General features: G+C 46.3%; 1 protein-coding gene across 1 annotated transcript; it reads right to left on the bottom strand.

The window, feature by feature from the left end:
- Nucleotides 1–9,298: 9,298 nt before the first annotated feature.
- Nucleotides 9,299–12,310, bottom strand: LOC129598159 (uncharacterized protein K02A2.6-like). Its single transcript, XM_055495926.1, has 4 exons — nucleotides 11,865–12,310; nucleotides 11,487–11,775; nucleotides 11,125–11,397; nucleotides 9,299–10,924 (listed from the first exon to the last, which is right to left on the bottom strand). The coding sequence occupies exons 1-4, from the start codon at nucleotides 12,308–12,310 to the stop codon at nucleotides 9,299–9,301; spliced, it is 2,634 nt and encodes an 877-aa protein (XP_055351901.1).
- Between the last annotated feature and the right edge of the window lie 1,611 nt (nucleotides 12,311–13,921).

Genomic DNA, 13,921 nt, shown 5'->3' with positions numbered 1-13,921 from the left:
AGCTGAGGACGCGGCTCCGATGCGAAAACTATGAGTATGCACAGAAGGATAATCTGGCAACAACTTCCGGAGCGATTGCTCCAGATATAAGCGCGACAAAACGGTACCGTCAGAAAAAATAAAAAAATGCCGATAGTGGGGTACTGAAAACACGAACTGAAATAAATTCTGAATACGCCCGAACGGGGCATACGGATCGTCCGGTAGATTTCAAAGAGATAGTGTAACCACACCCAAACTGATCAGTCTTCGAACTGGGGATATTAAGCATAACTTGAACACCATCATAAAACACATGGCGCAACTGGATAAAATGGCTGTAATAAACAGACGAAACAGCAAATTCGGAGACACGTAAAAACCCGAAATACGCAAAACAAAAGGGGCACGACAATAATATTTGATCATAATGCGATAACGTGGATGATCGTAGCCGGCATTTGAGAATGCGCATAATGTCCAGAGATACCGGCCGTCTACTGTCGACTGCCACTGGAAGTAGCCGCTGATAACCTTTTAAAGCATGGGATATGCGAACTGATGAAGATGGATCAATACTGCCGTGCTCAACAGCGAAATTCGAAATAGCGGCTAAATAGGTTTTAACAGAGGCAAACTTCAGACCGCGACGAAAAAGATGTGCAATGAAATTCAACACGACAACTTCAGAAATGACAATTTGATCCAATGGTGAGCCAACAAAACGCGCGAACTGCTTCACAGCCGACTCATAGGTGCGGCGCGTAGACGCTGAGATATGATGGTGCATTAACTGCCAGGCGGTTGCATCTGTAAAAGGTCATGCCAACAATTAGGAATGCAAACCGGAGTAAGAGAAGCAGACGGTGCCAGTTTACGAAATCGTTCAAACTGCATGCGAGAAAACTTTCAACCGCACCGTCTGTACCAATTTATTTTTCAAAATCGCACCGCAATTTTTTCAAATTGCACCGGTGCACTGGTAAAAAACCGCACCGTTAACAACCCTAATCGGCCCTCACATTACTTAATTTTAATCAATTTTGAGTAGCTTTTGAGTAGTCAGCGAACGGCCACACCGCGCCGGGTGTTATTGTCGATTTCCATACAGCAGTCGGGGCTGGTGAAATATGGGAATATCTGGCCTACCCAAGCTCCTAATGCGTGGAGTCAACCAAAAGAAATCGCTGTGTGCTGCTGATGCGCGGCACGGGTCTACGAGAGGAGATTTGGAGATCTGTGCTGTCAGTTTGTCATCTACTTGAAGCCGATCGCATTTCGATGGAGGTGTACGGCGATGTAAACGTGAAGGACCAACTGCTTGACTATGTTACACAAGTGAGCACTGCGCGGTTACGAATGCTCCCCTAGAGTAACATCAGTGCGTAACTGTAGCAACTCCCATCCGATTCTGTCTTTGCTGCTTTTCTTGTTCTCACGTTATTAGCCATCAACACGGAATAATTCAGCGTGGCATTCTTTCTTGCTGGTCTTAGAATTTTAGTTGGACAGATAACGAGGAGTCTACAGGAAGATGGTGAACGATTAGTGTACGCGTGGAATGTGGATGTGGCGATTAACGGCCTCCTCCAACATGGCTGCGTCATCGGCCTGCAAGAGTCCTCGATGAGCAACGGTTCTCCGCCGCGTTTGATTGTCGACTTCGGAAGCCCACCGAGATTTCCATTGACATAGTATTGCTGGTTCCGTACTGGAAAATCTGGGATTGCTTTACCGCGCGATCAGGCAGCGCGCACGAAGGAGACCCGAGATCGTGTAGAGGGCTACTTGAGCCGACTTCACGACGGCCGCAATCGTCCGTGGAATTAGTATCCAGGGAGAATGCTGATTCCCTTTGCTGCCGCCGCCGGAGATTGCCGCCGCTCAAGCATGTGGCGTCGGTCCAGGTGACGATGGGCGGAAGGTGGCGTCGCGACTTGTTTTGCCACATTCTGATTCTGGATGCCTCTGAAGACCTGTCAAGACGAAACCTGTTGCAGCAGCCCAGCGGACTATTTCCTGGTTCTCTGCAAACCCCCACGATCTGCATCCCCCGTACAAACACGCAGTGCACTGCGCGCTGGACAACGACTGCTGCCGATGAAGTGTTGGACTCTACGAAGAGCGTCATGGATGGCGCTGGCATCCGCATCGACCGTTTGATCGTGTACCGGGGATCCGCGCGACTGCTTGATGTTGGCGTATTGCGATCGTGTGGTTTGGGAGGAATACACCATTACGCTGTTAAACCAGATGGGCGCGCCCACGGATCTTCCCATTCCCGCTGCCGTCTTCAAGCGGGGACACTTCCAGGAATCGCATTGTGTTGACTTGTTGGAAAAGCAAGAGGTGCCGTTGAATGCGCAGCACGGTGTTCGTGCAGGGGCAATCTAGAGTGGGAGGAAGCGATTCAGGTATTGACAGTAAACGGGAATGGAACCAGCGCGGACATTGCTGCATTTCATAATTCATACCGATCTTTTCCGAATTTCGCATACAATAATACCCTGCTATCGGAAATTGTTCCTACACCATACCAGATTTCTGTCCTTTTCTGAGGCTGCAAAGAAGTGTTTTTTTTTTAATTTTAACATATTGTTTTTATTTATAACATATGGAAAAGTCAATGTTAAGTTGTTTATTTTATTTGAGCAATAGAGAATTTACGAGAAGTAAAAGATGAGTTCGGACAATACCCGTTTGCCGAGATATGAAGGGCGGGTGGTCGGAAGTTATTCGCATACGGTACTTATTTGAAATTATTTATGCTCGTATTCGTTCCTATACGAACATAACTGACGGCAAGCAAACAGAACACAATTAAAAATATTGATGAATCGGGGTTGTTGCAGGCCAGTTTTACGAGATTTTAAATGTCGTCTTCCTCGTCCACAAATTTGCCATCCCATTCGGCGTGTTTGCTCTTCACCGACACAGCACGGTGCAGGCCCGCGCTCAAGCTCAGACTTGGACTCGGACTTGGACCAAACTTTGAATTCATAACTTGGACTTCGACTTCCTAACTTCCACTTGGAAACCTGGACTTCTAACTTGGACTTCTCCTTTCAAAAACTTAGTTTGCCTGAGAAACCTAAGAAACCTATGAAACCTAAGAAACCTAAGAAGCCTAAGAAACCTAATAACCCTGAGATACTTATGAAATCCAAGAAAAGTCCAATTTGAAGAGTCCAAGTCCAAGTTTAGAAGTCCCAGTTAATAAGTCCAAGTGTGGTCCGAGTCCAAGTTTTAGTAGTCCAAGTCCGAACTTGAGCACGGGCCCCCAGCAACTGGTTATAAGTGTTCTGAATTGTTTAAAATTTTCCGAAGTGACACCGTTTTGCATTATAACGGTAGGTTATTACGGTGTTATTTATTAACTATTAAGATTTAATTACTTAATAGATGTACTTAATTAACTTACTAATCGGGCAGGAATTTGTGAACTAAATATAACAGTTAATTTTGGTGTTATGCTGTTATTTGTTAGGAAATTACTATAGGCACCCCCTTACACCCTCGTTTATTATAGGCACCCCTTCTCGCACCCCGTAATTTATCGACACCCTTTCTTTTTATCAAATAGAAACACCCTGTCAGTGTATTTTATTGGCACCCTTTAATAGCACATTTCGGATACAGAATTCGAAAATGATTTCATGCACATGCGTCAGTCTCACACAGATACTCGCATACAGACCGGGCGGTGAGGCTGATCTGCTAACTTGGATCTAATGAGGATGGCGTCGTCGGCGGTAATTTTGATGTTTCGTTTCGCAATCGTAATTTCGGATGCCGGTTTTCTGCCGGGTCTTTTTGGACACCAGGTGGCCTTCTCTTTGTCCAGCGACGCAAAATGATGTGACCCGTACAGGGCTTGCACGCAATCCATCCCCGCAGCCATGTCAGAGCGTATTCGTATCACTTCCGCTGCGTCCGGGTTAGAGATTGCTATATCTCCAGGATCAACAAGTCCTGTGAACTTTTTCCCGCATTTACGTTGACAGATATAAGTACTAATCTGCCTCTCCATACTTTTGCGATCGTAGTTACCGTATCTAGGCTCTAACACTACAATTACTTACTGTATAATATGCTATATTTCATAAGGGTGTCTATAAAAAACAGGGTGCACGAAAAAATCAATTAATAAGATAAGGTGCCTTTAATTAACGGGGTGCGGAAAAGGGGTGCCTATAGTAAACGGGGGTTTTTGGGGTGCCTATAGTGTCACCCTATTTATTATTCAGCGTAAATAATTAGATCTAATTAATTTGCTAATTTGAGCAGATATTCGTTAACTAATCAAAGCAGTTAATTGCGGCGCTAATTATCATGAAGCGTAATTTAACAGATTTAATTAATTATTATTGACTTACTAATTGAGCGGAAATTCGTGATGAGCTAATTATAGCAGTTAATTACGGTGTTAATTATTAGTAAGCATAAATTGGTAGATTTAACTAATGAGCTTACTAAATCAAGCGAAAATTTGTTAACTAATTATAACAGTAACCAGTCACGCTTAATCAACACATCAAAATTATTGCACACAAAAAAAACAAATAAACATTAGTCGTTATATTAGATGATTTTCGCAGTTAGTCATGAAGTTGTTTTGTTACGTTGTCCATGGCAGACACAATACGAATGCAACATTCACGATGCTCTCAGAATCTGAGACTCAGACCTGGCGATCACTTCCAATGACGCATGTGATATCACTGGTGGGAACCTTTTTCATTTTTTTCTCTTAATCGTAGCAGAGATTAGTCACAGATACCGGCAGATACGTGCGCAAAAGTCGTGTCGCAGATACCAGTGGCCTGTTTAAATTTGACGCTTTTTAATAATTACACAAGGTGAACCAAACAAAATGCCAATCCCGGATCCAGGGACAATTCACGGCAGCGTTCACCGTTGTTTATTTAGTTGCTTTACTTTGCTGAGAGCTGAACTCAGCCTGCTAAAGTTCGCTCTACTGGTCCTTGATATACAGTTTGTATTAGCCATTCCTAATGCTTTCGTTGCCGGCAGTGGAAGAAAAACTTCCATTCCGCTGACGCTGTGTAACTTTGTAAGATACTAAGATAAGCGTGCATTCAGGGTCATTTAGATAATACTGTTTTGTTTTTTATATGATCAGTAATTCAGTGAATACTGTATTGTTTTGTGACGCTGTCCACTATACTCAAGGTTAATAAAAACTTTACTTTAGATAATATTATCAAGTCCGCACCATCGACATGCCGCCCACAATACGGTACTATCGGGAGTCGCGCTCGGAGTCCCGCCAAATGAACTACGGCAACACGGTGCTGGTGCATCGCGGCAACGGGCAATGGTGGCTGGAATACGTTCAGGATATTGACGGCGATCACGTCTTCGTTGACTTCGATGCCAGTGCCATCAACGCGGAATGGATTCATTCTCAGCATCTGTGGCCGCATCATTGGATGTCGCATCACGGGATCTTTCTCCATCATCAATTATGACGTCCTGACTGTTCGGTGTATGCGGCGCTGCAAGACGTGGTTGGCGGGCCGTTCGTGTTCCGGTCGGCCACTTTGGTTGAGAAACTGAACTGCATGTTCTGCACTGTCAAGCTGGATCAGCCAAATCAAACCGCTTCCACGAAACGCCGCATCGTGCCTGAGCGCCAGTTAACCTCACAGCTGCCGGAATCGGCTGTAGAAGAAAGTTTTTTTGATAAACCCAGGGGACTGGTGTACCGTAAGCATGTCGTCGCTTTCGACAAGGCGCATTTGTTGCGTCATGTGAATTTTATGGCCGAATTTTTAGTCGGCGCTTGTCATGTTGTTCCTGGTCCTGGCGACCCGTGCAATAGTAGCTGTGGGCTGATGAGATTTGAGGAAACAGACTATCTGTTTGTTCGCTGTACGAATCATTGCACCGGAGCTTTCTATCAGTTCGAGGGCGGTTGTCGTGTGTTTGTGCGTGCCGGAATCGACGCGGTCACGTTCGTTTGCGCCGAAGTGCACAGCGACGCAGCAGGACGTAGCATGTTCTGGAACGAAGATTCCTTAAGGGAAGTGTGCGAAGTCTACCTTGCCGAGCAATTTTCAAGGGAATCTGCGCAAGCTGATAAGATTGCGGCCCTGACCTTAGCGGCGGGCCCTTCGCAGTGCGGTAAGTGCAACCGCCCGTCCGACCGTCTGCTTCTAAAATAATCTTGAGTGTAATACTAAGGTAGATCTCCCAACTAGGAACTGCAGCTGTGCTCCATATGCCACCTTTGCTACAACTGCCGCTAACGAGATATGCACCCGTATTTTGCAGACATGGAAGATATGTTGATCTTCGGACTTCCGGCTGCAGTTCTTGCCGATATTTCCCACATTATGGATGTCATTTCTCAGATACGGATGAGCCAGTACGTTAGCTGTATTTATTTCAATAATACTAAAAGTTTTTAATTATACCTATCGCGCTGCTAAAGGAGTGTGGGAAGCATAACCTATTGTAGTGATAATTAAACTCTTAATTATGCTGGGAATTAAGCATTATGATAAATGCAACTAAACTTAAGGCATTTTGATTATGCTGAGCATAATTAAAACTGCGCATTTTTAATTAAGCTTGAGCATAATTAAAATTCGTCCTTTTTAATTATACTTAAGCTTAATTATGAGTCAAATTATGGATAATATAAATAGCTTGATCAAAAGATACTGAATTTTAATTTTGATAAGCAAAATTATAATTGGACATTTTTAACTACTGTATGCTTCAGTTAAATTAAAATTGTTGAATTTTGATTATGCTGATCATAATAATTATTAAAATTGATCAGTTTTCAATTACGACAAGCTTAATCAAAATTATAAGCAAAATAATTATGATGAGTTTAATATTCACTGTCCTATTGACGCCAAGCGTAGGGCTTTCCTGCCATCTCTTTTTTGAATATTTTGCTGTGCGACTGCAACGACTACCATGGAAGGGAACTGGCGTGTGTGTTAAATTCACTGAATGCTCCTTTCGTCCCCAAGACTAGCTTTTGTTTGCAGGGTGTGTGCGTTGTGGAGGCTGCTTTCGGGTGACCACATCCGCCATCGCCACGTTATCTTTAGCATCCCTTCCCTGTTCCCCAGGGAAGACTGGCACGGCTGGATTAATTCTTCTCTGGATACAGTTGCCAGCTACAAACTCAAAGCGGTACTGGAACGAACCATTACCGAAAAAACTCGAGCTGTTGCCTTGGTGGACGAAAGAACGCCGGATGAGAGAAAGTTGAACAAAGGTCAAGTACGCTTCATAGCGAAAATGTGGGTGATTTACAATGTCCTAAAAGACAAGCGTGTCCGTGTGCCGCTGTGGGTTGTTAAGAATGGTACCGAGGTCGGCTCCTTCGATTACGGTTCCTTCTTGTACCTGCGAGTGAACGAGCGAAGCGGGGAGGCGGAATGCCGCACACTGTCACACTGGATGAACACGTGTGAGGCGCTCGTTCTCACCAACTACACCGCCTCGGATGAAACCCGGGACCGTTCTCTATTGACAGGATCATTATACAGTGCCAGATTGACATGGCCGGAAAGTGACCATGGGTTTCTGCGGGCGGAAAAGGAAGGCCGTCTGGATGTAGTTATTCCGTTTCTGCGCTTCCGCTGCACGGAGACAGCCACCGCGCAGTGTCAGCGCTTTATCTCGGCTGCCAGCGACAACTGCCCGACCGTTACGCAGCGGGTATTGAAGAAGATCACCGCGGTACATGCGCGATGGGTGCAGACGCTGGCCTATCCCGAACAATGGGCGGGGCTTCGCAGCTTTCTCCAGATGTTAGTAGCAGCTTTATGGGAAGTGGGCCGGTACATGGTACCAAATTCGTGTACAAGCACGAAAACTTTCACTTTCGCGCACTTCCAAGCGCATTTTTCTATTGTTTTATGTAGCCTGATGATTTGAATACACTGGCGTGAAAACCGTTTGTGCGCGCAACATTCGGTTCGGGAGTTATAGCTGTGTGAAAATTGCAAAAAGTTTAAATGCATTTAGGTGTACCAAAGGTCTCATAATGGACAGGGCTTCTTTAAATTTTGCACGTAAATACACATGACCATGAGGAACGTTTTTGCACCGATCCATTTTAAAATGGATTTCAAAAATTTTGAAATTCATTTTAAAATCTAAAAAAAATCATGGAAGGCTGGATCGGTGTGAAAACGATCTTCATGGTCATGTGTATTTACGAGCAAAATTTAAAGACCTGTCTATAATGAGACTTTTTTTGGTACACCTAAATGCGTTTAAAATTTTTGGAATTTTCATACAACTGTAACTCCCGGATTGGATGTTGCGCGCACAAACGGTTTTCACGCCAGTGTATACAAGTCATCCGGCTACAGAATGTCAGAAAAAACAACAGAAAACTGTGTTTGGGAGTGTGTGAAAGTGAAAGTTTTGACGCATGTAGACGAATTTGGTACCATGTACCGGGTCGAATCCCTTAAGCAAAGGGATATGCATTTCACAGATCCATTCCAATTTGCGGTTGATTTAGGTTTAACGGGTTTCTTGCCGATGGTAGTCCGCAGCGATGGGAACAGTTCGACTTGCGGCAGCTGGATGTGTCCAAACTGAGCAAGTTGACCTTCGCTGCGCTCGATGTACGATATATTACAAAGAATAATCCTTCCCATTCAAAAGCTTGAGGACAGAGAACGGAGAACGGCAATCAGTGTTTCGTATTTATTGTCAGGTCCTGAGCGTGTTTGGGGGCTTTTGGCTTGTTATTTTAACGTGTATTACAATAATCATCTTTTGGGCTGACTGTGCATGTGTAAAAACTGTACAATTCTTTACTGCTTAAAGTTTAGACGGCTAACGCAGCGGTAAGATGGAGCTTGACAGATATAAACTAAATTTAAATAATTGTGCGGGCGATGGGCAATCCAGTATGCCATGTATAATGGCTCAATGTATATTATAACTTATTGACTTTTGGATCGTAAACTTGCTTCAACGCTGAATATAGCGCTTGGAGTCGCGGTTTTACAGTCATCAGTCACTTATTACTTACCGGAGCCTGAGTACTTCTGGATAATTATTAATTAAGCCGTGTTTGATTACTTTTGCTCGGCTTTAGCGAAGTAAGACAGAGCATTTACGCACTGTTCGATTTAAGGTCCGTTGGAATACTATCCAGATTGCTTAACGTCAGCGGTTCCCAAAACTGATTTTGTCACGAAGTAAGAAATAAATAGTAATATTTATTTGGTACGCGCGCGCTGCTCTACTGACTAAATCTATCATCAACATCTCGCAGCATAACAGTCGTTGCTAGGTAAAAGGTCATGTATTACCGCACGGCATCACACCTCCCCCAGTGGGGAAACCCACTCAGAACAACAGATAAGTATCTACCAAAATTCGGATCTTCTATCAATCGTGGCGTTACTCTTTGGCCTGCGTTACTTCTGACAGTTTTACGCAGTTCCGGTTGCTCTTGTTTCGGAGGTGGTATTGCGCGCTTCTTCGGTGGTTTACTCGGCGGTAACGTCACCTCAGTGACGGTCGGTTCGACTGTCAGCTCCGTTTTCGGTGTCACCGCCGGTTGTTTGCTTGTGGCTGTTGCAGATTGCTCCGTCTGTTGCGTCGCGTCGGGAACCACGCTGCTGTCGCGGGGTGTGTTGTTTCCGGTATTCACTGGCGGTACAACCGTCGCGGGCACTGAGGAATTCGCCACCTGTCGCTCATCCGGCTGCAGCCAGTATCTCGGTCGGATCTGGTTCAGGTGCCTGCGCCAGATGGCGCCTTCAACGGACACTTCCCATATCCGGGTGCCTTCACGTCTGACCAGCCGGCCGCTGGTCCAGTCGACGGTTCGGTTGAGGCGGTAATCTCGAACCATTACCAAGTCACCAGGCAAAAAACTCTTCCGCTTGGTGCGTTTGTCGAAATTGTGCTGGTACCGTTGACGGTTTCTCTCCGTATGTGTGAACATGACAGGAGACAACAGGTCGAGTTGAGTACGGAACTTCCGCCCCAGGAACAACTCCGCCGGGGACTTTCCGGTTGTTGCATACGGCGCGCCACGGTATCTCCAGAGGAACTGCCGCAGTGCGTCGGACAGGTTCTTCCGGTCAGCCATGAGCTTTGCAACTCCGTCCTTGATGGTCTGGACATACCGCTCCGCCTGTCCATTCGATTGTGGGTGTCCCGGTGGTGTCCTGAGATGCTTTATCCCGTGTTCCGCACGAAAGTTTGCGAACTCCTGTGACGTAAATTGGGTACCGTTGTCCGTAACGATTTCGGTACAAGCGCCGTACCGACTGAACAGGTTGCGCAAGGTTTCCAACACGCCATCGGAGGTAGCGTGTTTCATTTGCGCCACTTCCGGCCATTTGGACATGGCATCGACCACCAGTAGCAGCATTGTGCCGTGATATGGACCGGCAAAATCCATGTGAAGCCTCATCCATGGGTTTTCGGGCACTTCCCACTGCAAAAGCGGTGCTTTGGCCGTTTCCTTAGCGCGTTCCGAGCAGATCCGGCACTCGCGAGACATCTGCTGGATGTCTTTATCCATCTGCGGCCACCAGCAATAGGCGCGTGCCTCGCCTTTCATCTTAACGGCTCCCATGTGCGCTTCATGCAGGTAGTCTAGTATCTGCCGACGCTGCTGGACCGGAATTACCGTACGCGATCCCCAACAGATGCAGTTGTTGATCAGCACCAATTCATTCTCCAGCCGTTTGTAGGGACGCAACCGCTCATTAACCGTGGTCGGCCATCCATGCAGGATGTAACCGTGGACCGTGGACAGATCCTGGTCATCGGCGGTTGCTTTGGCGATTTCTTCTGCTTTGACAGGCAAGCGTGATACGTTGTCTCCGTGCACATCATTCACCACTCTGTCCATCCCCAGCCCGCTCAGTCCATCCAGCTCGGTCGAATTGAGTGGCAGGCGGCTTAGACCATCGGCCTGTCCAAAATCCTCGGTGCGCCGGTACTCGATTTAGAACGAGTAGCCCATGAGCAGCAATGCCCATCGCTGGAGTCTGTTGGCAGTCACGACCGGAACTCCTTTGTTGCTTCCGAAGACACTCAGCAGCGGTTTGTGGTCCGTGCACAACGTGAATTCGCGACCAGCTATATACTGGTGGAATTTGCGGCAGCCGAAACCAGGGCGAGAGCCTCCTTCTCTATTTGCCCGTAGTTCTTCTCGGCTCCGGTGAGTGCCCTTGATGCGTGCGCAATCGGTCTTTCCGTGCCGTCCGGGAACCGATGGCACAGCACGGCGCCCACACCGTACTGCGAGGCGTCCGCTGCCAGAACGAGAGGCATTTCGGGATCGTAGTGCACCAAAAACGTTGCCCTTACTATCTCTTCTTTGATGGCCAGGAACTGTGACTCGCGCTCTTTCGACCATGACCACTGCACTCCCGTTTTCAGCAGCTGGTGAAACGGGCTACATTTGGTCGAAAGGTCACGCACGTACTGCCGTAGGGGTTAACCTGGCCGAGAAATGCACGTAACTGACTCACGTTGGCCGGGCGGTCCATGTCCAAGAGCGCTTTCACTCGGTCGCGTGAGATGTGCCGGCCTCGGCTGTCAACCACGAACCCGAGGTATTCTACTGAGTCCTGGAGGAACTGACACTTGGAGCGCTTCAGCCTGAGTTCGTGTTCCTCAAGGCGTTGTAGGACCCGCTCCAGGTTCCGGAGGTGCTCTTCATCAGTCGCTCCTGTGACGATGATGTCGTCCAGATAGATGGCGACGCCTTCGCACCCCTGGAGGATCCTTTCCATGATTTGTTGGAAGATGCTCGGGCCGCTGGCAACACCAAACGGAAGGCGGTCGTAGGCACGCGCGCCACATCGACAGTAGTTTGATCCTTTCTGGTGCCACGGCGGAGCTCGTACTTCTCCGCAATATCCAGCGCTTCCTCCAACGTAGAGTACGTTTTCGACTGGAGATGCTCCCGTACAGCGTCGCTGGCGAGACCATTAAGAAAGGTCGCCGACATGTTCTTTTCAAGAACATCGGCTGGAAAACCACACGGAAAGGCTTTGCGGCGAAGCTTATTGGAATAATCCAACAGGGATTCACCCAGTTCTTGTTTGAGCTTAAAATAATTGGCCCACTCGGTGGCAGCGTTGATCTTCTTCACGAAGGCGTGTTCGAGTTTGTCTACAATTTGCGCTGTGGTGAAATCGTCTGGGTTCGCCGGCAAACACATAGAGAAGAGCATTTCTCCAGCCTCGACGCCCAGGGAATCGAAGAGTGGACATTTCTGGTCTTCGCCGTCCGTGATTTTGTGTAGCTTGACGTAATTCCTATACTGGAATTGCCACCAGCGCCAGGTCATTTTGGAAGGCTCAAATTTAATCAAGCCGGAGGCGTCCTTTTCTTTCGCTGTACTCGCGGTGGTGGTGGCGGTTGAGGCGGGTATTGATGGCGTCTTTTATAAAGGAGATTGGAGTATGACCGTGCGTGAGTTCGAAATACTTCACGCCAGTTTGTCACGAAGTAAGAAATAAATAGTAATATTTATTTGGTACGCGCGCGCTGCTCTACTGACTAAATCTATCATCAACATCTCGCAGCATAACAGTCGTTGCTAGGTAAAAGGTCATGTATTACCGCACGGCATCACAGATTTGTAGAGGGATTTGATCGCAATTTTCTGAGGAATTCAGTCTCAGTAGGAAGAAGTCAGCTGCAAGTGTAACCGATCAAGATGCGGCTATCTAGATGTCAACCAAGTGAACAGTTCCTCCAGATTATACGAGAACACCAACTTGGTGAATGTTCAGTAACTAACTGGATTTCTGTCACGTGGGTTTACACGGACACAAGAGCAGTAGTTATTATAATACTTATCACAGTTTTTAATAATACCAAATGACGCATAATCGTTATATACAAGCCCATCCAACAATTCTTTGACCGCTGTAAGCGGGAATTTAAAGAAACGTGGGCTTGAGCCATTTAATGTGCTTCGACACGTCACGCCACATGGGTCTGCGTATTCAGCGTAAATAAGCAACAAATCTGCATGTGTTGCAGTTACTGTATCTGTGATATACAACGTAATATGTTTAGCATTATTTATTGCCATCATAATTTATATTAATTTTATGCTTTTGTATCAGTATTATCTTTGCTTTGCAATACAATATCGCGGTGGTACTTAATATCCATATTACTTTCAAATTACTGATTGCAACATGCCCGGGCTAAAGATGATTGATTCCACGTTGGTCTAATAATGGTCGATTAATTGTGATCTAATATATTATTAGTGGTTGAATATTTATAAATATATCTGCCACTACACTACGATGCGTATTTGCATTACTGTGCGCGATTTATATGCGCTGCGCTTACAGCGGTCAAAGAATTGTTGGATGGGCTTGTACCTGCCGGCCCTTATGGCCACCGCAATACCAGAAGAATTGTGTAGCTGATCGAACGCCTGTAGTACTATTCTTACCGAAGAACACGAAATTGATATCTAGTGTGATGAAATGATGAATCATAGCCGGGTAGTCTTTTTGATCATACAAATACTACCGCTGTAGTAATTATGCATGGTGTCTAGTGTCTACAGAGGTGTCCGTACAAGTTTTACACGGCGTCTACCGTGACATACAGTCACGGTCGTTAATCGCTAGCTCCTGCTGGGTGCTCTGCCCGTATACACCGGAAGTCATCTGTAGGCGCCTACAGTCACCATGGCTTTCATTTCCTTAGGCCTTTCAGAATCACAGTTCTGAACTTTGCACAGTCATATTTTATGAGGTTAGACGGTGACATCCCTGTCTTATTATCTTTCGCTCAGGCCAGCGTGTCATGTCGCCGGTCATTATGTACCAATTACAAGATTTATGAAAGATCATGAAAAAGATTTATGGAAGCCTTTCGACATCGAGTTTGCTGCTGACTTTATTGCTAAGATAACTTGTTGAGCTATACG

This window comes from Paramacrobiotus metropolitanus, unplaced genomic scaffold, assembly GCF_019649055.1.
Source record: "Paramacrobiotus metropolitanus isolate TYO unplaced genomic scaffold, Prichtersi_v1.0 Parri_scaffold0000116, whole genome shotgun sequence".
In the NCBI taxonomy this organism is placed as follows: Eukaryota; Metazoa; Tardigrada; class Eutardigrada; order Parachela; family Macrobiotidae; genus Paramacrobiotus; species Paramacrobiotus metropolitanus.
Note: the sequence above shows the minus strand (reverse complement) of the source record. Positions and strands in the feature narration are given on the sequence as shown.

Bases quoted from the DNA above. Each gene is read 5' to 3' on its own strand.
- LOC129598159 (XM_055495926.1), bottom strand. From the start codon at position 12,310: ATGACCTGGCGCTGGTGGCAATTCCAGTATAGGAATTACGTCAAGCTA. The intron at 11,776-11,864 runs GTACGAGCTCCG...TGGTGTTGCCAG, and splicing joins GCGCTGGATATTGCGGAGAA to CGGCCCGAGCATCTTCCAAC. The intron at 11,398-11,486 runs GTGAGTCAGTTA...CCGTTTCACCAG, and splicing joins ACATGGACCGCCCGGCCAAC to CTGCTGAAAACGGGAGTGCA.